Raw genomic sequence first — 27,592 nt, 5'->3', positions numbered from 1 at the left:
TAAAGCTCACCCCTAGGTGTGGTGGATTGACAAAAAAATTAGTTTTAGTGATGTTATAGAACACCCACACGGGCTCTACATTAACTGCCTAGCTCCCAAAAGACTATGCTGCCTAGTGCTGCCCTTTGCTTAGGCCAATGTAACCCATAGCAGTTCATTGTGAATGAATACACTTTTTTCCCCATAGTTACAATAACAGCTACAATAATTTATTTTTTTACAATAGTCAAAGTGAACCGGCATCTTAAAACCCCATCCTATCACGCTGTTGTTCTGCATTTTCAGCATATACAGACATTTGCGTATAATCCAATTCCCTAGAAAAAAAAAATATGGCATGCCCTTTTTTGACCTTTGTGTCTTTATTTATCATGCTTGTGGCTCGCCGAGTGGTTTGAAGTCCGCCCGCTGTAATCGGTTTAAAAATGAGGATACATTCTGAAGGCAGAGGCAGCACCCTGATGAAAACGCGCGGGGAAAACACACTTTATCATGGCTTGCTTTAGCTTATTTGCCAGAATGATACTTAGCTTAATTCAATGTCAGTGGAATTGTGGTTTCAGTAATTTTGTCAAAATATCATTGCAGACATTGGTTTTATTTGAAAGCATAGAATCGAGTTACAATCTGACAAAGAGCATCTCCGACTCCAACAACAAGTGGCACTTTGAGGTCAGTGAATTTAAGCTGTGAAATAGGTAATAGACATTAAATATTGATGCTAGCTTCCGTCTGACACCATGTGAGTGTTTAATATACATTTGTGGGTGGACCACGGTGCCTAAAGCCAAGATCAGTCATCACTTGGAGCTCATCATCCGGTCACAGCTGCTGTATGTACATGTATGGTGTAAATAACAAACTGATTGTTCCAGTGAAAGTTGGTGGGAGCAAATGTGTCTATGTGAGGTTAGTGCACACAAGGTCATGATGCAGACAGGTTGCAGATAAATTGAAGTGGGCCTGTTTGAAGCCTCAAAGTGGCAACTTATATCTCGAGTTGTCTGCAATGGGTTGGGAACCCACTGACAGAATGATGCATACCTCTGTAGAGGTCACTGCAGTGTGACCCCATCATGTGAACATAAACTCAAGGTTTAAATCTTTAAATATTACTGTTATTTCTCCGTTGTTTATCTGTTCCTTTTAATAAAAGCTACAGTGTATTTCTCCGTATACACCGATCAGGCATAACATTATGACCACCTTCCTAGTATTGTGCAGTTCTCTCTTGTGCCTGAAAAACAGTTGTGACTCGTCAGAGAATGGACATGGGCCTTCTGAGGGTGTCATGTGGTGTCTAGCAACTGAATGTTGTTAGTGGGGGCCTTTGGGTCCTATGGGTTGAGGGGAGGGGCCTCTGTGGATCAGGTTTGTTCCAGTGCATTCCACAAATTCTTGATCAGTTTGGGATCTAGGGAATTTGGAGGTCAGGTCAACACCTTGTGCCATTTTTCATGATTTCTTTGAGTTGTTCCTAAACCGTTTTGGTGTGTGTGTCTAGGTGGGTGGTACATGTCTAAGAAACATCCATATTAATGCCAGGTCCAAAAGTTTCCCTGCAGAACATTGAATTGTCACAAGATTGTCATTGTTATTCAGTTCTCCTGCCAGTGGTTTTAATGTTGTGGCTGATCGGTGTATATAATATATAGTTAAACATGTTTGTGTTGACTCTCATTTAAGGTCATTGCACATCAGAAGTACTTGGTACGGAAGAAATAAAAATGTTCTGTACCAACTGATCCTATATTACGCACATAAAAAAGACAATAACCTATGACGGTACGTTATATACTCACATTTAATTATATATTTAACACATGAGAGCAACAGCAGAGATGTTGCGACATTAACAGTATTATCCACTCACCAATTATCAAAAGGAAAGCCAGTAAAATCCATGACATAACTTGCACTAAACTACTTACACTGTCCACTAATGTTATAAAAAATAAAACATTGAAGAATATTTCTTGTGAAATGTGACTGGAAAAATAAATCAGAAAAAGGTTCTTAATGATTCACTTTGTGGAATATGACGTTAGAAAGCACATTTCTCATTACTGTAGTGTGTTTTATGTTGGAGATGTGCTGTCCATGACCATCACTATAGCAAACCTTTTACATAAAGGATGTATTATTTGACTAATTTGTTTGCCTATGTCATTTATTTGTATCTTTGCACAGCGACAATACATTGTAAATTAGGCCTCTCCCTCAACATATCTCCAAGTTTAAGTAAAGCTTGAGAACAGAACTCGCAACCATTACTTTGGATTTGCAAAGGCTTATGCGCTCCATTTGACTAGCTCAGCAGCCCAGTCCTTGCCCATCTGTCTGTTTAGTGTTGACACTGACAGACATGTGTGAATGGCCATCTCTCAGTACAAAACCAAAAGGAGTCTTTAGACAATGTTAATGCTTGTTTTTGTTTCATATATTGTATGATAACAAAATGATTTACGTAGAAAATACATAGCTACCATATTTTTGTCTCCATTCAACTGTCTCCATTGCCTTCAAAAGCAAAAATGCCCTACTGTGTACTCCTACGATAGTAGGTATTAAAGCCCTGTGTAGAGATATGAAACTCAGAAACTCAAAGCTTGTTTTTTTTTTTTTTAGTAGTTGGTGCTCCCTTTGTTGTTGCACTTACGTCACACGTGCACAACTCAGTGCTGAGAACAGTTGATTGACCAGTGTGTTGTGATTGATTTCTTGCATGTTATCGATCACAGCAACGTGTGGGAGTATTCTATTACACTGCAGCATTCAGATTAGGCAGAAGTTCTCTGTGGCAGGGAACCCAGAGAGTTGCAATGCAGTCTGTAGTGCATTCATATTTAATACTGCGTAGGTCTTCCTAACACATCATACCAGTGCTATTAGTAGGATGGATCTTTTCCTCCCAGTGCTCAGGCTCTGAGGGGAAAGCAGACTCTTTCCATTATGAGGGATGGTGGAGGGGTGCAAGAATCTCACCTGGAATTGATCACTGTCATGTCAAATCTTAATTTTATCTACAGACGAGAAGATAATTAGATCTAATTTTACCATAGCTGGAAGGAATTTATGCGTTATGTGACAGCCGTCTCTAGGCTCATTATAGCTTGCTGCTTCCCAAGCTGATGGTCTCTGACCTGTCCTCTCCATTTATTACTGTTCAAGCTGGTGATCAGTAGACATGTATTATCTGAAATACAGTTCACTATCCAGAGGTGGAATTGTTCAGTTACATTTTTTGTAAATCAACTTTTAAACTGTTCCCAACGTCTACAGCTTCTTCTCTGTTCTGACCCTACACAGGCCTTTCTCATGTTGGAGGCTAGCTGCTTGCTCTGAAGGTGCAGGATGAAAATATGGCAGAGCTGCTTGTACCACCATGTCCAGACAGCTTCCGCCACTTTACTGTTGAGTCCCTCAGTGCCATCGAGAAACGGATTTCTGAGGAGAAAGCCAAGAAGCCCAAGGGAGAGAAGAAAAAACGCAACAATGACAATAAGCCCAAACCCAGCCGTGACCTGGAGGCGGGCAAATCGCTCCCTCTTCTGTATGGGGACATTCCAAAAGGAATGGTGTCGACACCCCTGGAGGACCTGGATCCCTTCTACGCTAATCAGACAGTAGGTTTGCTTCATGTCAAGCTTCAGGGTTAAGGCATAACAAGGCATTGATCAGTTGTCATCACATGAGTCGTAAGTCTGGATCTGCCTCACATTATATTCTGGTATCATATCTATATCTCTCCTTTTCTGTCAGACTTTCATAGTATTAAACAAAGGAAAGTTCATTTTTCGCTTCAATGCCGCTCCTGCCTTGTACCTCCTGAGCCCCTTCAACATTCTTAGAAGAATATCAATCTCCATCTTGGTACACTGATATCCTTTCATCAAGATATTATTATTATAAATTGTGCTTACATTGAGCCCATATTATTCACCCTGCATGGCTTTTTTGCTGCTTTGTCTGAGATATGATTATAACAAAATAAGTAGCTTCCTTGACGACTGCCTGTAAGTTGTTCAGCACGGTGATCATGTGCACTATCATCACCAACTGTGTATTTATGACACTAAGTCGACCGCCGGAGTGGGCAAAGAATGTCGAGTAAGTTTTCCATGAATTGCACATTGGTTCAGATATGCACACTATCAGAAATGGATCCCATTCAGTGTAAAATATATTTCTTTTTCCAACAGGTACACATTTACTGCAATCTATACCTGTGAATTCCTGGTTAAAGTTTTAGCTCGAGGGTTCTGTATCGGGAAGTTCACATTTCTAAGAGATCCCTGGAACTGGCTGGATTTCTGTGTCATTGTTATGGCGTAAGTACACTACTTTTGTGAATTAAAGTGAAACCTGGACAGGCACTATTTGTTGATGGCTCTCTAATGCTTCAAGGAATACTCTATAACAGGCTTCGAAAATAGAGACAGTGCATGATAGCATGTTGGTCTTTTCAAAGGATTTGTGATGATAAGACAACAACACCAACCCTATTGTATTAATATCTTTACCTTCATCAATGTGCATGCCCAACTTCGTACTATTTCTTCACCAGATGTTTTATGGACCAAAATGTTAGTACTTTGCATCAATCTGCGTTTCATGTATTGTCAATTGCCTAAGAATTATTCTCTGTTTCCTCTAGGTATGTAACGGAGTTCGTACCCCTTGGCAATTTTTCAGCTCTGCGCACATTCAGAGTGCTTAGAGCATTCAAAGCCATTTCAGTCATCCCAGGTAAGCAGTACAAACAAACGCCCGTTTTTCTGGCACCCTTAAATCTTCCCACTGCAATTATCAACGCTCCTGCAACTCTGGGCCCATCTGTCCACCTCCCTGTCCTGTATTTTTCACAGGTTTTATATAACATACATTCAAATGTTCATCTTATGTTCTCGAGATGACAGTAGAAAAACATAAAGCATGAATATGCTCTTGCACTATATATGCCTATTAAGGTTTGTCTTGGGTTGAACTGTTACATAAAGCCTTGCACATAAAGCATGGCTCAGTCTTATATCCACTTAATGTAGGGGCCAGGTTTTGACAAGAAAGAAGAATGCACTGAAAAATAAAGACATAGTTAAGTCCATATGTGTTTGGGTGCTAACACATTTTTCAAAAGTGTTTGGACAGATTAACATAATCATAAACAAAATGGGTCGTTAGAGTACCATTCGTCAGGGAAGGGTTATAGGATCAAAAGAGATTCCTCCAATTACAGGTAAGTAGCTGGTTGTTAACAGAGCCTTGTCATGTGAGTTGCAGGCCAGTAACACCCACATATATTCCTATTCAAACCCCAACTCCCCAACACTCCTTTAGAACCGAAGAGGCTACATGAATGAGTGATGAGTTTCACTTTCCTCTTTTGAGTTGCGTTACCAGGCCTTTGTGACAGCTCTCTTCAGTTGATTTTTGTTCGCGGGTCTTTCTTCCATTAGTTTTGTCATCAGCAAGTGAAATGCATCCTCAGTCAGGTTAAGATCAGGTGACTTAATCAGTTTCTTCTGATTTGTTTTGTGTCAATGCCCATGTGTATTGTAAAGCACTGTCCGACCAATCACCTTTGCTTTATCTTGCTGAACCTAAGCAGAAAGTATATCCTAAAACCCTTCAGAATAAATGATGCCATTGGAAGCATGCTCATGCTCAAGCTCATGCATCATACTGCCTTCACAGTGATTTACAGTTCAGTAAGGAGAGATCAAGTAGGTGAAGAATGAAAATTTATTGAGGAAACATGAACATGTAGTTTGGCGGTTCGACTCCGAGACTTTGACGGTGTCATAGAACTGAATCTCAGACGATGCAGGTAGGTAGGGACATGAACCCCCTGAGTCTCGACACTGGTGGTGGTGGAGAAGAAGTTGGCAGTTGGCTGATAGAGACCTCTAGGAAGACCACACGGAGAGGTGGCAGTGGGGAGGAGGAGGGTGTGACAGAATGACAGTGGCTTTAAAATATAGGGACAAGGGAATGATTGGCTGGGAGAAGGCAGGCAAATGGGTCATTGGATGGAAGTAGTGACGTGCCAATTGAGGAGGGACTGACTGATTTTGACAGTGTGGGAAAATGGAGAGATAAGGAAATAGAGCGACAGCCCAACTTTTCCAGAGGGGAACAGAGCATTAGGGAACAGATCTTACTTACTGAACATTTACCTGAAGCTTCATGTGATGTTATATGCTTGAACGCAGGCTGTTTGCATATGCATGCTGCTAAAATTAAATTGTCTCTAAAAGGACTACTTAGTATAATGAGTAACTTTGTGTGTGGCAGGCTTGAAGACCATCGTTGGTGCATTGTTCCAGTCCGTGAAGAAGCTTACTGATGTGATGATCCTCACAGTCTTCTGCTTGAGCGTCTTTGCCCTAGTAGGGTTACAGCTTTTTATGGGCCATCTACAGCAGAAGTGCGTACGTAACTTCACCGATGACGCGAGCAAACCAGACAATATCAGCTGGAATGCCTATGTTTTGGATAAAAGTGAGTATTTGATTTTCTTTCCGTCTGCTTGAATTGCGACAAGGTTGATTTTGTTTGGGGAAAAAAAACATATTTGACATATACCGATCAGGCATAACATTAAATCCAGGTGAATTAATGAAGTAAATGACATCATCTTGTTCTACTGGGAAACATTTGAACATTCGTGTGGATGTTGTGTATGTATGTACATGTGCATGTACCAGCCACCCAGACCAGACCAGGCACCCTCACCCCATAGCAATAACACTCCTTGATGGCGGCAGCCATCCCCAGCAGGATGCAGCCTGACACAGGCACACACACAAAAACGGTTTAGGAACAACTCAAAAATCAAACCGATCAAGTATTTGTGGAATGCACTGGAACAAGCCTGATCCACAGAGGCCCCTCCCCTCAACCCATAGGACCCAAAGGCCCCCACTAACAACATTCTGTTGCTAGACACCACAGGACACCCTCAGAAGGCCCATGTCCATTCTCTGACGAGTCAGTTCTGGAGGCACAAAGGAGACCTACACAATATTCGGAAGGTGGTCTGATCGGTGTATGTCATAGAGTACTGATTGTCATACAAAAGCATTTCAGTCCAGATATGTGCTCCTCAATGTACTAGGCTGTTTTTGCTTTTCTGGTTTTCCTGTGCACCTCTTTGTTAGAATGTACCCCACTTCTGACTGAGTACATTTAACTGATCTTAGCGTACCAAGTATATGTTCAAAGCTCTCAAATCTAAGCCATTTGGGAACTCTTTTGTGCATGAACTCATGTTGAAATGACAGAGGGCTGCCCAAAAAGGTTGACTAGCCAAGTATACAATTACATGAAAACTTTTCTAACTGAGACTTGTCACTTGACACACACTTGTCTTTCCAATTGAATGTCCTGAAATACTGAGTATACTCAAATACTCGAATCATTATCAAGTCAGAGCATCTCCAAAACAGCTGCTATTGTTGTGTGTTCCAAGGAGAAAAAGCGGTGAACCGGTGACAGGGTCATGGGAGCCAAAAAACAAGCTGTGCTAGCTCAAATTGCTGAAAACGTTAACACTGGTTCTGATAGAAAGGTGTCAAAACACACAATGCATCAGGGTGCTGATGCTGAGCCCTGTCCACTGCAGAAAGTGCCAACAATGGGCACGAGAGCACCAGAACTGGATCGTGGAGCAATGGAAAAAGGTGGCCTGGTCTGGTCTGAGGAATTGTGCTTTTTGTGCATAAGATACCCTTTTGTGAAAACAGTATTCCCTGATGGCAGTGGCCTCTTTCAGCAGGATGATACGTCCTGCCGCGAAGCAAAATTGGTTAAAGATTGGTTTGAGTTACAAAACAACTACAGTACTTCAAGGTGTTGTCTTAGCTTCCAAATTCCCAGATCTCAATCCATGTGCTGAAGAAATATGATCAATGGAGGCAATTTGAAGGACTCAAAGGATATGCTGCTATCATCTTGGTACCGGATACCACAGCAAGCCTTAAGAGGTCGAGTGGCATCCACACCTCGAAAGGGGAACCTATTCAATGTTGTGGCTGCTGTGACACTATGCAAGGCTCACAGAGATTATTTCTGATTTATTGCAGTACAGTTGTAGTGGATTACATTATATTTTAGAGCTCTACCTATTAGAATTACGATTTAGTTGTTTTTGGTGTTGACTGCTGCTGACCACCACAGTCCTCCCAACACATGTTCAAACGGCTTTTTCCTTCTTTCCCTATCAGATAATCATTATTACCAGCCAGGCAAACGAGATCCGTTGCTTTGCGGAAACGGCAGTGGAGCAGGGTAAGCACATTGCCCCCCGGCAACTAGAAAACTGAATACAATATAGAATGAATAAAATCCTTGAATAATGCGATCTTTATGTAGTGTATGGCCTGAGTGTTGGGAGGGTCTAACAGACTCTCCATTTCCTGCAGGCTGTGTCCAGAGGGGTTCGTTTGCATCAGAGCGGGGGAGAACCCAGACTATGGCTACACCAGCTTTGACTCATTTGGTTGGGCCTTCCTTGCTCTGTTTAGACTGATGACACAAGATTACTGGGAGAACCTTTACCAGCAGGTAAGCAGTGGAAGTAAAGGAAAACTGGACTTTGGCTTTCCATAAAGATGCTAAAAGAAGCGTGACTGTAATGAATGTTGTCTGGATAGAAATTAGTAATATAATGTGTTTGGTAGTTGCTTGGAGAGAGAGATGAGTGAATCTGGGAAAGGCACCAGACCCAAGGCACCTTTGAACGGTTGGTTAGTCAGTGGCCCTTTTTTGGTCGCAGGCTGATGAAATGTTCAACCTCATGTGTGGTTCAGGATGCTGTATTTAGGATGACTGCTTCTCTAAGTACACAAGCAGGCGGGGCTTGCCATGTTAAAGAGGGACAAGCAGTCTTCCTTTACAATACTGGTATTAAAGAGAATATTCAGAGCAACTTGTTTGAACAAACATCTAAATGCAAAGCAGGTGCATCTTGGTCAGAGGGTAAAAGGTGAGTCCCATTGTCGCTCAAGCAAACATAGCCTGAATAGCAGTAAAAAGCCAGATGGGTGTCCAATGAATAGGCTGTTCTTCCCTTTGTACTTACAACAGGAAAGGCAAACAGAAATACAACAGAGCTGCCTTGAACAAATCTTCTTAACACTGCATGAAGTTAACAGTGACTGGAGCTATCAACTAATTTACCTGAGCTTTCAGCTGTTCAGTAGAGTAGGGACTTCTTCTCTCTTTTCTTTTTGTCCTTATGTCCGGGTCAGTGTTCTGTCAGTAGGCAAACTCCCAGCTTTTAGTTCTTTAATCATTTGCGGATGCATGAGTAACTCACTTTGTATTGTTTTTCAGTATCACTTAAAGGGAGTTATCGTTTGACTGGATGAGAAAAAAATAATTCAAAAGTCTGCTAAGTACTGTAGCATAAAAACAGGCTGTTCTTTTGGAAGATGCTGGCTCTAAAAGCTGTGGCAATAACCCTGGGTCCAGATGGTGAGAACCTGCCTCCTCACCATTAAGTTATCTTACAAAGAGGAAGGTGGTTGTCTTTTTTCTTACCTTCTGGAAAAAAAAAAAATAGTAATTACTTTAGTAATTGCTGTACAAGTAGGCAGCAGATTTTGAGCAGCCTCTTGACCAGATTCCTAGAGGTGAAGACTAGAAATCTAATCTTTTGTAAGAATCAGTGATGTTACTGGTTCCTGGAAGAACAACAAATCCAAAGAACTTTTGTTTTTGTTCACACGATATCCCACATTTTTATGCACTGCATACAGTATATGGTACATATACAGTATAGGTAGTATAAAGATAAGATTGAAAGTTTACCAAATGATTTACAAAAACCCAAGGATGTAAGAAAAGTAACGTGACTTTAATAAGAAATGAAAATAAATACTTATCAGTATATTAAGTTAGTTTAAGTATACCGTAACTTTGTTTATTTTCCCTCCAGACTTTGCGGGTATCTGGGAAGGCCTACATGATATTTTTTGTACTGGTGATATTCCTGGGCTCCTTCTACCTGATCAACCTGATCTTGGCTGTAGTAGCTATGGCCTATGAGGAGCAGAGCCAAGCCACCATAAAAGAAGCTCAGGAGAAGGAGGAGGAGTATCAAGCCATGCTTGAGCAGCTGAAACGGCAGCAAGAGGAGGCACAGGTACAGTGATTCCTAACAAACACAGGTTCCAGGTGGTTAGGATGCATTGTATTTTAAACTATAAATGCAATTGTTTTTCAGGAAGAGCACACTTTTTACTCAATATTGAAACCCAGAAACCAGAGAGTATATAAGTTTAATTACTTGTTTTTTTTTTTAAGTTGACTAATATGTGGTTAAAGTCGAGTCGATGTCAACTAGTCAATGACGTCACACATAAAAACACAGTAGAAAGTAATGCTTTGCAACAATTAAATCTATATTCTTGACCTGAATACATACTGTACCATCTGACACAAAATAAGCTATAGCTTATTTTGTGTTATTTGGAGGCTTTTCTGCGATGTAACTAAAGCTGCACACCATCTACACCATAAACACCGTCAGTCTGACACTTCTAATACGCTCCTCAAAAAAAACAACAACAACAGAACTGAACATAGACACATGAGCTTATCAATACTGTGCGCTGCAGATATGTATATCCTATATAAATCATAAGAGAAAAAAAAGTGGTATATCTCAGTATCTTTTTCCGTGTATAGTAGCTAAAGGTCTAATAACTTTAGATAAAGAAATTCACCATCAAATTGTTGATCTGCAGCCTCATTCTCTCTGTTACCGCAGGTGAAGTTGTTAACTGACTGCCGCTGATAGGATTTAGACCGCTCCTCTGCTAGCGTTAGTGGATGCCTTTTCAGATGAGTGTGTATTGCAGTAGTACTTTTGTTGCATTCAGGACTGACTTACATATTCTGAATGTCACGGTAGACTATGGGCTTCATCTTTAGTGAAGTATTTCAACACACTAGATGAACCGCTGCTAGTTTGCTGCAATGGCCCACTGGGTTCTTCACCTCTCTTCTCCGAGGCGTCTGTGTTGTTATTGTCGCGATTAGCCGACTTCCTGCTTAAAGCATCATGGCTCAGCAGTAGAGTGGACTTATCAACTAGTTGGTACATCCCCTAATGTATAAGTGTATACATGATAAGTAAGATATTCTCTACCATGGCCAAATTTGAATTTAATTTCAAAGTGTTGTATCACAGGCACTCTTTCTTCTTTCTATGATGATATTTTAGCATTATTATAGTAATCATTATAAAGTGAATGATTATGAATTGACATCCTATGAACTATGCTCTGCATATGCTCTACTTATCTAATGCTCTGCATTCTTCCACATAAGACACTACAGACCCTTAACGTGGGTCTCTTGTGATCAAAGAATCCTTGCCGTCAGGATGATTTTCTTGACAGTAGATTTACCATGTTTCAAAAAGTCCAATGATAAACAAGAGATAGAGTAATTCAGTGAATTCCATGTTGTGTACAGTGTTGAGCAAGTTACTTCAAAAACGTAATACATTATGTATTACTTGTTACTGTCATTTCAGAGTAATTCGTTATAATGTAACGAATTACTCTGAATTGTAAGGCATTACACTACTGCTGCATTACTTTTAAGTTACTTTCACCAAAAGAACTGGAAATATATATATACTTATTTTAAATGTATCTTATTATGCTCCTAGGCTTAAGGCTAACAACAGAAGAATGTAATAGGCGCGCAGTGATGGCTCGTAATGCAGTGATGGCTCGTAATGCAATACAAGGAACAATCATTGCCTGAGTTTAGTTAAAACAGACCTTTAACTGCTTTGTCTCTGCTTTCGTCTTCAGTTTGCTTTCTTTTCACTAACTTAATGTTAGTGTGGCACCGCTCAAAATGTTTTGTTGGATTACTTGTGCTATTTCGCGACGTAGATAAATCTTTTGGTTTCGCACATAAAGTGCACTTAACTACTATGCTCCTCATATCTTTGTCTCTAACAAACTGAAAATAATGAGAGTATGTCCATTTCGAAAATGTACTGTCCAACGTCGAGCCTGCTTCAGCCGTACAGGAAGAAACGTTTTACAATTTGCGCAGAATTTTTCTCCTCTGCTGATCAATTACATCATCTAAACCATCAACTTGTCTTCTAGATCCAATCGCAACTAAATTGCTCAAAGAAGTTTTTCCATTAATTAACACCTCCATATTGAACCAGATAAATTTATCTTTATTAACAGGATATGTGCCTCAGTCTTTTAAGATTGCTGTAATTAAGCCCTTACTCAAGAAAGCCACTCTAGATCCAGATGTTTTAGCCAACTATATCTCCAACCTTCCTTATATTTCCAAAATTCTAGAAAAAGTTGTTGCTAATCAGTTGTGTGACCACTTAAACAGGAATGGTCTGTTTGAAGAGTTTCAGTCAGGTTTTAGAGTTCATCATAGTACAGAAATAGCTTTGGTTAAAGTTACCAATGATCTCCTCATGGCTTCAGACAGTGGACTTGTCTCTGTACTTGTTCTGCTAGATCTTAGTGCTGCATTTGACACTATTGATCATAATATTTTACTACAGAGACTTGAAAGTGAGATAAAGATTAAAGGAACTGCATTAGACTGGTTTGAATCCTATCTGTCTGACAGATTCCAGTTTGTTCATGTCAACAATGATTCTTCTATATATACAAAAGTAAGTTACGGAGTTCCTCAGGGTTCTGTGCTAGGACCAATACTCTTCACGTTATACATGTTGCCATTAGGCAAGATTATTAGAAAACATGGCATAAACTTTCATTGCTATGCAGACGACACCCAGCTATATTTATCAATGAAACCAGATGAAACTTATCAGCTGGTTAAACTCCAAGCATACCTTAAAGACATAAAGGCTTGGATGACCTGTAATTTCCTACTCTCAAACTCAGACAAAGCAGAAGTTATTGTATTTGGTCCTAAGCATCTCAGAGATTCATTATCCAATCACGTGGTGTCTTTGGATGGCATTACCTTGGCCTCCAGTACTACTGTGAAAAACCTTGGTGTTATATTTGACGAGGATATGTCCTTTAAATGTCACATAAAGCAAGTAACCAGGACTGCCTTCTTTCACCTGCGTAATATTGTCAAAATTAGGAACATCCTGTCTCAGAGTGATGCTGAAAAACTAGTTCATGCATTTGTGTCGTCCAGACTGGATTACTGTAATTCATTACTGTCTGGCTGTCCAAATAGCTCTTTAAAAAGCCTCCAATTGATTCAAAATGCCACAGCAAGAGCATTGACAGGAATTAGCAAGAGATATCATATTACTCCAGTTTTAGCTTCTCTTCACTGGCTCCCTTTAAAGTCTAGAATAGAATTTAAAATCCTCCTCCTTACATACAAGGCCCTTAAAGGCCTAGCTCCATCATATCTTAAAGACCTCATTGTACCATATCATCCCAACAGATCACTTCGGTCTGAAAGTGCAGGCCTACTTGTGGTTCCTAGAATTTCAAAAAGTAGAATGGGAGGCAGAGCTTTCAGCTATCAGGCTCCTCTCCTGTGGAACCAGCTCCCAGTTTGGGAGGCAGACACTCTCTCTATTTTTAAGGTCAGGCTTAAGACTTTCCTTTTTAATCAAGCTTATAGTTAGGGCTGGACTAAACCATCCCTTAGTTATGCTGCTATAGGCCTAGGCTGCTGGGGGACGATGCACCAAACACATGTTCTCCTTCTTTCTTCTCTCTCCTCTCTCACATCCTCCACTTTCTTTTCTCTGGCACAGAGCTCTTGCCCTCTAATTTCCTATCTACTACTAGTCATGCAATTCTGTGCTATTACTATATAGAATGTTTACTGCTGTTTTTTTTTTGGAATGCCTTACATTACTGCGTTACAGCAAAAAGCAATACATTACAATAATTACATTACTTTTGTAACGCATTACTTCCAACACTGGTTGTGTATGTGATCATAACAATTATTGGTTGGTTTCTCTTCCAGGCAACGATAGCTGCAGCCGCAGCAGAGGGTCAGGAGGTCAGTGACAAAGGTGGTGGCAAGGAGAGTTCTTCTGACCGGTCCAAGCTCAGCTCAAAAAGTGCCAAAGAGAGATGCAATAGGAGAAGAAAAAAAAAGGGGGAGAAAGGAGCTGAGGAGAAGTTACCTAAATCCGAGTCACAGGACAGTTTAAGGAGGGCTAGCTTTCGCCTCTCTGTGGAGGCAAACCTGCTCAACTATGACATGAAATGCTCATCTGCACACCAGGTATAGTAGCATAGTTTGCCTTATGAAAATTATTCACGGCTAACTATGGACCAGTCTTTGGGATTTTCTACATTTACTCCCGATTACATTGACTTACTCTGTAGTTTTCAGTAAACCTGCAAGATTTTTTGTTGAAAATTCATGTTAAGACTAGACTCTGTCAGACAGCAGCCAATCCATGACTGCTCAGTGGCCACAGAATCTTTAAAACAAATCCTAATATTATAGATTTTTTTTTTAAGAATAATTCAACGCTATAGTCTGTAATGACAGATGTGTGGTTTGAGTGGCAGATATGTGCAGTAAAGGTCTTTAAGAGCTCAAAATTACTGACAAGCAGGAGAAGTAAATGAACTGATAATGTGATTCCCAATGTTTTACTTGCAATGCAGATCTTAGACTGACACTTCAACCCATATTTTGTGATAATTTCCATGCCATGTTATTAATCCCAGTGCAGCTCTTTTTCTCAACTGTCACACCAACTTATTAATTAATTTTCAATGTCATCTGTATCACTGTCATCATCATCATCATCATCATCATCGTCATCTTCTTCTTCTTTATCTTTATCAACCTATGTTCTTGTCATTGTCAGTCGTCATCAACGATTTCCTTCTTACCTTGCTTATTGTCACATTGTCTTCATGAATACCATCGTCACCACCTGCATCACAGTCATCACCTTCTTCTCCTGCATCATCCTGATTATCACCATGACCATCACCTTAATTCGCTTTCATCGCTGCTATGTATTTTTTTATTTAGCAGTTTCCTTACAGAAACCACAGACGTGGTTTCGTGCATTCGCTTCTCACCACAGAATTATCTTTTTTGTGTGCATCTGAAGATCATTGTCATCGCCATTCTTTCCTCTTTATGATCACCATGTATCATGTATCCACTGGAGAATATCTTTCTCTCCTAGTCTTTTCTGAGTTTTCGTGGACCCCTCTTCTCATCCAGACGGAACAGCAGGACCAGCCTTTTCAGTTTCCAAAGCCAAGGGCAGAATCCAGGATCAGAAAATGAGTTTGCAGATGATGAGAACAGCATTTTTGAGGACACCCTGAGTCCGAGGGACTCTTTGTTTCTTCCCCAGCGGTGTGATCGACGCAGCAGTAGTATGAGCCAGTGCAGCTTCTTGCCTCATCTCCTACTTCAACCCAGAGGGATCAGACACAGCTCTGTGGACTGTAATGGGGTTGTGTCTCTGGTTGGTAGGAGTTCACTCCCATCATCGCCTGTGGGGCTCCATCTGCCTAAAGTGATGGTAGATATGGCCTCAACTGGAGACAATGTAAGAAAAGATTGTCCAGCTCAGGTTGTCTGGCCCTATTTTATTTGCTCACAGCTCTACTGTAGTATTGGCTGTGTTTCTGTTTCTGTCTTTTGGTTTCGCTTTTTTTCCTGTCTGACACACACACAGTGCATATTTTATCATCAACTTTATGTCATTTGTAATACTTGACTGTATTGCTCACCCTTTTCCAAAGTTTGACAGAGGTTTTTGACTTTTTTTGTTCTGGGCAGCCATTTAGTTAGTTCCTGCAAGCTATCCAGGCTGGCATGATAAGCAATTAGCAAATCTTTTGTGATGTATTTGACCCTTCTTTCTACCCCACTTCGTAGACGCAAGAACCTTGGCCTTTGACTCTTTAATTCCCACATTAAACCAAGTTATCACAAAGCTGTCATCAGATACTCTTATTGGAGATGGTCATGGAAAGATGCAGTGTTTGAGTGCACCATTTCCTTTGCTTATTATTTCTTTTTTAACGAGGTATTACTGTGACATTAACATTATTAAGATACTGACATTTTAATTTACATTTGTAGATACTGATCATTTGTTGTTTATGCCCAGTAACAAATTTTGTTTAAGACAGTTGCATCTGTACCAATGTTTTTATCACCAGGATGACACTACTGACACAGAGTACAGACAGGGCAGTGATGGACCATACCAGGATTGTATGGACTTCCTTGAGGGCCCAATGACCAGACAGAGAGCTCAGAGTATAGCTAGTGTCATAACCAACACAATGGAGGGTATGTATTCTATGAATGGCACAAATGTGAACTCTTGTTTGTATCTTGGATGTCAAAAAGACTAATGACACTTTCTCTAAAATATTTTCCTGTTTTGCCATCAGAGCTCGAAGAGTCAAGGCAGAAGTGTCCTCCTTTCTGGAATGATTTTGCCCAAAGATTTCTCATCTGGGAATTTTGTCCAGCATGGATGAAATTCAAGAGGGTAGTAAAGATAATTGTGATGGACCCTTTTGTGGACCTACTCATCACCATCTGCATTGTACTTAACACACTGTTCATGGCCATGGAACATTATCCAATGGTCCCGGTTTTCCAGGAAATAATGCGTGTGGGCAATCTGGTAAGTTGACTGTAGAGTACAAAGAAATATATATATATATATATATATATACACGTATATCATTGTTATTAATGGTACTTTTTTATGTGAAGGTATTCACTAGCATCTTCACGGCTGAAATGGTCCTCAAGATCATTGCTTTGGACCCATACTATTACTTTCAGAAGGGCTGGAATATTTTTGACTCAATCATTGTCGGTTTAAGCTTGTTGGATCTTTGTGTCAAAAGTAAGGTTGGCGGACCATGCAGATTGGTAAGTCTGGACAAACATGCACACTGGCAAGAAAAAGTAAGTGAACCCTTGGAATTATCTGCCTTTATTTATGTATAAATTTGTACTGAAATATAGTAAGACACCTCAGTTTTGTCCAGATTCAATACATAGTTCAAGTAGTCATGGTGTAGGTTGGAAAAAGCTTGGTGTGAGTATTTTTCATTCATTGTCATTGTCAGTTTATGCTATAAACATCACAGGCGGCTGCCCTAAACCATCCACGTAATTAGGCACTGGGACACTTTCATTGATTGTTTTATGGTGATATTAATAACCACATTTCTCTGTGTTCCTAAATGCAGAATCTCGAATATGATCAAAACAGGAATGAATCTCACAATACTGAAGTGATTGTAAACACAATCAATATGTCTCCTTACCTTTTGTTCTTGTCAAACCAAAGGAGATTTGACCAATTTGTAAATCATAACAAACTAAAGATAACAAAATCAATCATTTGCTTTTTTTCACTAGTATGAGGCAAATTACTCTTGCTTGTATTTTATTAGCTTAAGCCTATTGTAGGTGGTGGAATGGAGAAAATCCCCAAGGGTTAACATACTTATTCTTGCCACTGTATGTCATGGGTTCAATACATTTTCACTGTAGGGACATGTTAAATGACAGTTTTTTTCCTTCTTCTTTTACAGCTGAGAGTATTCAAGTTGGCTAAATCTTGGCCCACTCTTAACACACTGATCAAAATAATTGGTAATTCAGTTGGGGCTTTGGGCAACCTGACTCTGGTGCTGGCCATTATTGTCTTCATCTTTGCTGTGGTGGGCATGCAGCTGTTTGGAAAAAATTACAAGGACTGTGTGTGTAAAATCTCAGACGACTGCAGTCTGCCTCGTTGGCACATGAGTGACTTCTTCCATTCATTCCTCATTGTGTTCCGAATACTCTGTGGAGAGTGGATTGAGACCATGTGGGATTGTATGGAGGTGTCTGGGCCTGCCTTGTGCATCATTGTCTACATGATGGCCATGGTTATTGGAAACCTTGTGGTACATTATATCTTTTACAGTCAATTCATTTGTACAACTCATTCAACTGTTTTAAATCTAACTGTTTAATGTAAAGATTGATTATGTATTTACAGTTACATAATGTTTTGTTGTTATACAATAGCACAAAGATCGGTAAACATTAAATTACATTAATTAATGTCATCGTCTGATAGGTGCTGAACCTGTTCCTTGCCCTGCTGCTGAGTTCATTCAGTGCCGACAACCTAGCAGCAGTGCCGGGGGAAGATGATAACAATTTGAAGATTGCCATTGGACGGATTCATCAGGGCATCGCCTTTGTCAAGTCTTTGATTCGAAACAGTTGCAACAGTGTCTGTCTCAGGGATAATAAGAAAAGGAAGGGCGAGGATAAATCTCTGGATGAGCACAAACCTATAGGGCCGAATGGTATCCCCCTGATCCCCAACCATACCATCAAAGACTTTCCTAAGAATGGCAATGGCGATGTGAGTGGAGTGGATAAAGCTGGAGACAAGTACATAGTCAGCAGCAAGAGTGATGATTCCATAATGTCTTTCATCAACAATCCTAGTCTGACTGTCACTGTTCCTATTGCTGTGGGAGAGTCTGACTTTGAAAATCTCAACACGGAGGACTTTAGCAGTGCCTCATCTGAAGCAGCAGGATGCCATGTGGTAAGGATGGTGGTGTGGGTTGGTCTGTTAAAATTATACCTTTTTTTTTTTATGACGACGCAATGGATCACAAAAGTCTTTGTCTAAAATAATGGCTGTTGTTGAGTGAAGGAGGTTAAGCTTTTAGCCTATAGTCTACAGTTTTATGATGTTTCCCTTAAAGATCCCCCATGACATAACATGATAAAAAGGAGAGGCCATATAGCCAGGAAAATATAAGTAAACTGATTACATAATGTGCCCTGTTGGTCTAAGTGCTGGGGTGCTTAATCCCTCTGTGTAAAAGAAATAAAAAAGAAACACACTGACTATATACTGTATACTGGTGCAATGTTATTGTTCCTATTTGTACTTGTTACTTGTATTTATCCGAATTCAGTTCAATTCAAATTACATTCTAATAACTTTTAGGCAGACAACTTATCATCGTTATCTAAAGATTCTTTCAGCTATACGTATAAACAAAATATTAGGAACACTTTTCAGTATAATTCATTTCAATATAAGCACAGCAACCTCAGCTTTTAAACAAAAATGTTAAAATGCTGAGTAATATGAATCACAGAGCTCTTCTTTTGGATTGCAATAGGCTGAAGAGGTGATCCCAATAAAGTACTTTATAAGAGAGATTATGAGAGAAATTATGAGAGATAGCACATGCATAGAAATACTTTCTGCTAATTCGGGTAAACATAATTCAAAATATTTCAAAGGAAACTAAACGTAACATATGTCGCTGGTGCTTCTGGGTTCAGTCCTTTGCGCGTGCACAGTCTTGAAGTTTTCTCCAGCAATCTAGCAGTCAGTCTGTGTGGCTGTGACTCCAGTGGTCGAGTTAGGTTTGTCCAGTAATCAGACAGTTAACAATTAGATACCCTGCCCCTCCACATACTAGTCCTTGGTCCCTTCAAATCTCTGACAAAAACACACCTTTTTAAAATTGCTTTTAATGTTTAGCTCAGTTTATTGTGTTTTTGATGTTATATTTCACATTGTTTTGCTAATTTGATGTCCTTTTTATGTGAAGTGTCTTTGAGTATCTTGAAAAGCGCTTTTAAATAAAATGTATTATTATTATTTATTATTATTATTATTAAACCAGACGTTGCCCCCATGTGACCCTGGGATTATTCACATGAGGATAACTCAGGGGTGTTTCCACCACCAGCCACCTGTGCCTAGGCCCAGTATGGCACAAGCTATGCATGTTGACTGTTTCTTAACAGTACACCATATCTGACTGCTGTCCTGGTGTACTGTTGTCAGAGGTTCCTCTTAGGAGAGCTACTTTACATGTGGCATTGTTTATCTCAGAGGAGGGAAGGACTCATTCAAGCTGTTGGGGAGAGGTGGTAGAAGCTCTCACTAATCACTAAACCTAGGGAAGCTGTGCAGGTGTCAAAGGATAAACTCAACAGCTCTCAGTGGGTGACTGTGGGTAACACTCGTAGATTCGGGGTTACAATCCGTAACCCCCGTGTACCACAGCTGACCCTTGATTTTGATGAAATGTTACACAAAGTTCTTCTCACAGAAACAGAATGACGAGACTGAAGCACAAGCCATCCTCACACTAGCTATAGTGCATAGACTATATTGAAGTAACATGCTTACATCATTCCCTGCACTGCATTAGGTGGTCCCAGGGCAGCCAAGTGCTCCAGCATTCTCCAGGAAGACATTAAAGCTGTTCTCATACCAGCTATTAGAAGACACACCCTGCAGAAAGCCATACAACAACAGCCTAAAAGAGTGGCCACTCTGGAGGCACTGTAAACACTGCAAATTACCAATGATTTTAGATATTTAATGTTTTTATATTTTAAATTTTGAGCTGACCTATAGAGACATCTCGCTCTAATTAGCTAAGCAAACAGTTGTCATGTTGGGCACGCAGACAGACGCCTGCCGCTTGCCATTTTCATGCTCCTATCTCTGTATAATAAAATGGAGTCGATGAGGAGGCCATATAACAATAGCAATTTCCTTTTGCTGTCGAGATAAAAAAGGGAAGGGAGGGTATTGTTTGTTGTTGTTTTGCTCTTATAAAGAGAACACGCAGATGTGGTTTCGTGTGAACATTTGAACATATTTGTTCAGTCTGAAAACAGTGGTGCATGTGCTTAACGCTAGCCATCAGACATTTGATTCAAACTTGTTCTGAATGCATGTCAGTGATTCTTGTGAAGTGATTCTACAGCAACGACCACAGGGCAACTACACAGTATTGCATTAACCATGACTTGATTTTATTTGCCTACCTAACACTAGTTTTGCGTTGTACAATCTCGGTTTCATCTGCAGATCATAGAAGATGATGGGCAGTTCAGCTCCTCTGAGGGCAGCACAGTGGATGGTCTACCTGCTGCAGAGGGAGGAGGCTCTATAGACTTTGAATTAGAAGAAGCTATGGAACCTGATGCCTGCTTTCCTGCTGGTGAATATTTCTACCACGTAACTGTAACATACTACAGCCTTGATTTTAATCTGGTATTACGCGGCTAAAACACCACGTCCCCTTCGTCTCCTCTCAGGCTGTGTGCAAAGGTTCCCGTGTTGTCAAGTAAATGTGGATGTGGGCTGGTGGAAGATGTGGTGGGTGCTACGAAAAACCTGTTATCGAATAGTGGAGCACAACTGGTTTGAGAGTTTCATCATCTTCATGATCCTGCTTAGCAGCGGAGCTCTTGTAAGTCACTACCGTCATTGCTGTGCATGTTTGGCATTGCTGCATTTGTTTGGTTACATCGTTGGATGTACAGTTAATATCTCGCTTCTTTGTCGTCTCATCAGGCATTTGAAGACGTCTACATTGAGCAGAGAAAGACCATTAAAATAGTGCTGGAGTTTGCAGACAAAATTTTCACCTACATCTTCATTCTGGAGATGTTGCTGAAGTGGGTGGCGTACGGATTTGCAAAGTACTTCACAAATGCCTGGTGCTGGTTGGACTTCCTCATTGTTGATGTAGGTCAAATTACCTCAGTGAACGATTCTTTGTTGTTTTGTTTGTTAGTTTGACAGATGAGATGCAGAGAAAGAACAGAAATCATACTGCAATAAGTATCGCTCCTTCTGAATGCCTAATGTCGGTTCCCTGCTTACCTGACCTGTGTGTGCATGTGTTCCAGGTTTCTCTGGTCAGTCTGGTAGCCAACGCCTTAAAGGTTTCTGACCTTGGTGCCATCAAGTCTCTGAGAACCCTGCGAGCTCTGAGGCCCCTGAGAGCCCTGTCACGATTCGAGGGCATGAGGGTAAGAGTCAATAGTACACTGACTACAATCAACTCACTGCACTGGTGCAGAACACGGGCGATGTGAGGGCTGGTGAAGAACAAAACTCTACTGTATATGTTTGTCTTCGACTCCAAAATGTGTTGCATGTAAATGACGCATTCCTCTCCTTCCCTGACCATATTTCTCCTATTATTTGTCCTCCTGGTTAGCTTAACCAAAGAGAATTATGTCAATTACTTTCTTTTAAATTACTAAATAATTGTACACCAGTGATACACAATTTTGATCAAACAAATGAATAATGAATAGTTTGACATTTTTGGCACATTTTCTTAAAGTTGTATGAGAATTAGATAGACTGGTCTGGTGACAAAAAAAATATTAGCATAGACGAAAAGAAAGGGCAAAAATCCTGTTGTGTTCCATAAGTGAGAAATGCATCATCCTTGAATGTCCATTGGTTGCCTCGAAAAAATGGAATTTACTGTTTTATATTGTGTAGCTGTGGAACATTACAACTTTTAGTGATCACTCAAAATGATGATGATTAGCGTTTAAATCTCCAATTACCACCATTTTACAAACTGCTGAATAAATTATTGAGGATTACACAGGGGAGAAATGAAGAATGAGAATCTAAATTGGTTTTGTGCAGATTTAACAAGTTTTAACGTTCATTTCATTTAATTAGTAAACTTAACTGCTGTTGGTTGCTGGACTTTATATAAGCAAACAAGTGCATTTCACAAAATTGTTTTAAATAACACTAAAATAAAATGATACATCTTATGCAATATTTTTCTAGGCCATGCAAGCAGGATGTAATCAGGGGTTGATAACTTATGTAACTGAAGGGGCAGGTTTTGGCTGCTGTGAACAGTGTGGCATGTATTGATTAGTTGCTTTCATATTGTGGTGGTCTAAATTTGCAGCACTGTCATGATGATGGTCTTTCCTCACGTGGTAGCCAGTGAATTCCCTCATTTGCATGCACGGCTTTTCACATGCATTAGCTTCCATTATGATTTCACTGTTTTGGATATTGTTTGCTGCGTTTTTTTTAACATGATTTCTTTATTGTTTTATTGTTTACAGTAAGCCAGTTTTGTGGCATCTTCCTTCCTCTACAAGGTGTCCTGTTGCAATGTTTGTTTAAAATGTATTAACCCCCTTAAATTATCTTAGAAAATAGTGTATTTTAGGTCTCCCGCCTCCTCTCCTAATTCTTTTCCCACCCTCACCGTGCAGTTGTATTTCTGCTTTAGTATTAGTCATGCAGTAGTTGAGATGAACTCATGCAGAAACATTCACTCTTGTGTTTTCCTGGTTTTACCGTTGCAAGTATGCAGTGTTGTGTATCAGGTCTAAAATCTGTGATTTCAGCCTGAATTGAACTGAACTGAAAGTATCTGTGTTGGTGTTCAGGTGGTTGTCAACGCCCTGCTGGGAGCCATTCCGTCAATCTTCAATGTGCTACTGGTGTGTCTCATCTTCTGGCTCATCTTCAGCATCATGGGAGTCAACTTCTTTTCAGGGAGGTTCTACAAATGTGTCAACAAAACCACAGATGAGACTCTTCCCGCATCACTGGTGAAAAACAAGAATGACTGTTTGGAACACGGTTCCATTTCGGGAAACGACACTGCCTGGAAGAATGTCAGAATCAACTTTGACAATGTCGGCATGGGATATGTTGCACTGTTGCAAGTGGTAAGTAACCGACTTATATAATAATGTGTGCATTTTTACGCTGTAGAGGTGCTATTTACTGTTTTTATTACTATACAGGCCACATTCAAGGGCTGGATGGACATCATGTATGCTGCAGTGGACTCTCAAAATGAGGTAATTACCATGTATGTCATGTTTCTGGGTGTCCATGTGCACAGTATGTGCGCCCATGTGGCCGATAGTGAAGATATTTTCTTTAAATGTAGCTCAAGTGCTCACTTGGTCAAACATGACAAGATTATAATTTGGTTGTCAAGCGTCATTGTGACCTCACATCCCATTTTTTTGAAAGCAATGTGTCAAGACTCAAGGGAGTAACTGCAACTACAAGCTGTTAGATCAATCAGATGTAATCAACTTACATTGCTATGCCCAGGTGTTACTCGGGAAATTATTTTGGCTGTGGTCAGCATGAAATCAGATTGCTGTTTTTTGGCCGTGCTGTAACTGGATTAAGGAAGTAATGTCAAATCATGCTTGCTCCTAGCACCAGTTTCCAAATGAACCATATTCTAAATTTAATGTGCCTTTTCTGTCTCTTCTTTCTGTTTTCTTTCTCTATTATAGCCCGAACAACAACCAGAATATGAGATAAACCTGATGATGTACTTGTATTTTGTTGTTTTCATCATATTTGGAGCCTTCTTCACACTCAATCTCTTCATTGGCGTCATCATAGACAATTTCAATCAGCAAAAGAAAAAGATAAGTATTAAATCTGCACGAACAACTTTTGATATTTTCACTTCCAGCACTTTGCAGTGATTTAACATACCACATATGCGTTCTTTACTTTGGAGGTCAGGACATTTTTATGACTGAAGAACAGAAGAAATACTACAATGCCATGAAAAAACTGGGGTCAAAGAAACCACAAAAACCTATCCCAAGACCATCTGTATGTAACTACAATCATGACGTCACCACTGCTTCTCATTTGAAATATAAATCTAACCAATTACGTTTTTGCTCCTTCCCTGTGTCTCTTCATTTCAGAACAAGATTCAAGGATACATCTTTGACTTCACCACAAAACAAGCATTTGATATTGTGATCATGTTGCTAATATGGCTTAATATGGTAGCCATGATGGTGGAAACTGCCAACGACCAGTTAGAGGAAAACAAGAATTCCCAGAGGTCCCTAACCCTCTACTGGGTTAATGCAGTATTCATCATCATCTTCACTGCAGAGTGTTTGTTGAAGATGATTTCGCTTCGCCAGTACTTTTTCACAAACGGCTGGAATATATTTGACTTCATTGTCGTCATACTGTCAATCATTGGTAAGACTCACCTCAGTTTATTGTTTCTCTCAAATTGTTCATTTTGTCAGTGTACCATTGTCCTTTACTGTTTGCAATCTCTTTTTCTTTCCTTCCTTAGGTTTGTTTCTCTCAGACTTGATAGAGAAATATTTTGTTTCACCAACCTTGTTCAGAGTCATCCGACTGGCTCGGATTGGCCGTGTTCTCCGCCTAATTAAAAGTGCCAAAGGAATCCGCACTCTGTTATTTGCTTTGATGATGTCCCTTCCTGCTTTGTTCAACATTGGCCTCTTGCTGTTCTTGGTGATGTTTATCTATGCCATCTTTGGCATGTCCAAATTTGCTTACGTCAAGAGGGAAAGGGGTATTGATGACCTTTTCAATTTTGAGACATTTGGCAACAGCATGATCTGTTTGTTCCAGATCACCACCTCAGCAGGGTGGGACGGCCTGCTATATCCCATTCTCAACTCAGAAGAGACAGGTGATTGTAGCGCAACCATACAGAATCCTGGAAGTAACGTTAAGGGGAACTGTGGAAGTCCTGGTGTGGGAATTGCCTTCTTTGTGAGCTACATCATCATCTGTTTCCTTATTGTGGTGAACATGTACATTGCAGTCATCCTGGAAAACTTCGGTGTGGCCACTGAGGAGAGTGCCGACCCGCTAAGTGAGGATGATTTTGAAATGTTTTATGAGGTTTGGGAAAGGTTTGATCCTCGTGCAACACAATTCGTGGAGTACAATAAGCTTTCAGATTTTGCAGATTCTCTGGAACCACCTTTACGCATTGCCAAGCCTAATAGGCTCGAACTGATCTCTATGGATCTACCCATGGTGAGTGGTGAACGAATTCACTGCTTGGACGTACTGTTTGCATTCACAAAACGTGTTTTAGGTGAGGGTGGGGAGATGGACATTCTAAGGGAACAGATGGAGGAGCGCTTCATGGCATCCAATCCTTCAAAAGTGTCCTACGAACCCATCACCACTACCCTTCGTCGCAAACAGGAGGCTATCTCAGCTGCTGTCATCCAGAGAGCATACAGACATTATGTAAGAAATTGTCCGGAAAAAGGCATTAGGCCCTCTGACCCATCCACCACTGACAATGAAACAGATGAAAAGCCCATTGACAAAAAAGATCCTGCAACAGACAACCTTAAAGAATTTTCTGGTGCTGATGGACATGAACTGACACCTTCTGAGCCTTCCTGTAATAGTGTGACACCGAATGGAAGACACAAATACGAAAAAGATGAAAGTGAAAAGGAAGTTGTGAGCAAAGATGTCAGAGAGCAAGACAAATAGAAGAATGTTGGCGATGCAACGAAGACATTTTAAATAATGATAAAATGTTTACAACCTTTAAAAGTGATTGCGACATCCACTGGACTCCCTCTCTTTGTGTGGATACCTACTACGCCAAACAGACTGTGCTTACTTGAGTCTAGAGGTTGGTCCCTAAAATGGAAAAGTAGTCCATTGGGGCTACAGCTGGACCCTTTTGGATGTGTTCAGGAGCAAAGGGATGGGTAACATCATTCAAAGTGTTCTGAAAGACACAATAGTTAATGCTTTAACTTCTATTGCAGCTAGTTCTGCTATCCAGTGTCTTGAATTATTGTTATATCACTGATTGTTGTATTATTTAACCTAATTAGGAAAGGAATCAACCATTTAATATTATTTAACAAATCTTTGTTTGAATAATTGACTTTTTATACATTTTTTACTCTTCAAAAGGGTGTTGTTCCTTCGGGTAAAGTCTTGACAATGAGCAGTGCTGCTTTTAAGGTCATGTGTGTAGAATTTAGGGGACTCTATTTGCAAAAATGGAATACAATATTCATAATTATGTTTTTATTAGTGTATAACCATTGTATAATATAATATATTAGTATATAAGTTATAATATATAACTATAAGTGGACGTGTTTTCCTTAATTCATATCTACATAGGGAGCGGGTTCTCTTATATATAGTGATACATTAACACCGTACGGTCACCGCAGGTCCTCCTTCCCGCTTGAGAAGGGTCAGGGAAGGGAATTCAGATGGTTGCAATCTGCAACTTCACCACTAGATGCCTTTAAATTCTACACAGTGGTCCTTTAAGGCTAGTCTTGCCAACTCATAGCACTTAGAATGTTTGACAAATCCAAGAAACAGTGTTAGAGTTGCAGTTAATCAGAGATTAAACCTGTAGACCTGCATGAATGTTGCTCCATGACTATGCATGCTAGATTTACCATGCTGTCTCCCAGTCCATCCTGTTTTATCATGTTAACTCATGGAATGTGTGAAAGAATTCATGTTGATTGCCTGTGATATAAAACCAAGTAGCCTATAATAGCCATGTTTTGCTATATTCGGGCAAACAGGTACATTATACATCCAGCAGTTTCTGTGAGGGGAAAAACTGTAAAAAAAAAAATAAAAAAAATGCAATATGGTTTGTCATTTGTCTTAATAAGACAAAGCCCTGTGTTAGATTCCTTGTTATGTTATATGATGTTCCTCGTATGAGCATTTTTTTCTAACTTTTAACTGCATATTTTTGTTTAAAAATGATGACTGGCAATTGGATAGTTGATCTTTTATGTTCAGTGTGCTTTGTAAACTGTTTTCACAGTTTACTTCTCAATCTTTATCATGATAAATATCTAAGATGGATGAAAGATGGCTCAGAATATTCTGAATGATCTCAAGGATTTGGCATGGCACATCTCATGTGCCCTTGGCTAATTCCTACTTCTGTTTACATTTTATAATATTGTGTTACTC

The 27,592-nt window shown here is 40.0% G+C and overlaps 1 protein-coding gene across 1 annotated transcript; it reads left to right on the top strand.

Annotated features, from left to right (window-relative positions):
• Positions 1 to 3,050: 3,050 nt before the first annotated feature.
• On the top strand, positions 3,051 to 26,660 carry scn1laa (sodium channel, voltage-gated, type I-like, alpha). The gene is made up of 26 exons (XM_084544629.1): positions 3,051 to 3,626; positions 3,763 to 3,873; positions 4,022 to 4,110; positions 4,203 to 4,331; positions 4,658 to 4,749; positions 6,295 to 6,501; positions 8,226 to 8,289; positions 8,424 to 8,565; positions 9,941 to 10,147; positions 13,972 to 14,235; positions 15,164 to 15,535; positions 16,155 to 16,287; positions 16,392 to 16,630; positions 16,723 to 16,884; positions 17,556 to 17,912; positions 18,089 to 18,571; positions 20,876 to 21,008; positions 21,106 to 21,260; positions 21,365 to 21,538; positions 21,703 to 21,825; positions 23,233 to 23,517; positions 23,596 to 23,652; positions 24,106 to 24,247; positions 24,339 to 24,436; positions 24,535 to 24,823; positions 24,924 to 26,660. Exons 1-26 carry the CDS (start codon positions 3,363 to 3,365, stop codon positions 26,114 to 26,116), a joined length of 5,964 nt encoding a protein of 1,987 aa, XP_084400755.1. The 5' UTR covers positions 3,051 to 3,362; the 3' UTR covers positions 26,117 to 26,660.
• Positions 26,661 to 27,592: the final 932 nt, after the last annotated feature.

Source organism: Chelon labrosus (assembly GCF_963514085.1).
Source record: "Chelon labrosus genome assembly, chromosome: 5".
NCBI lineage: Eukaryota > Metazoa > Chordata > Actinopteri > Mugiliformes > Mugilidae > Chelon > Chelon labrosus.
The sequence above is the reverse complement of the archived record's forward strand: the minus strand, read 5'-3'. Positions and strand labels throughout refer to the sequence as shown.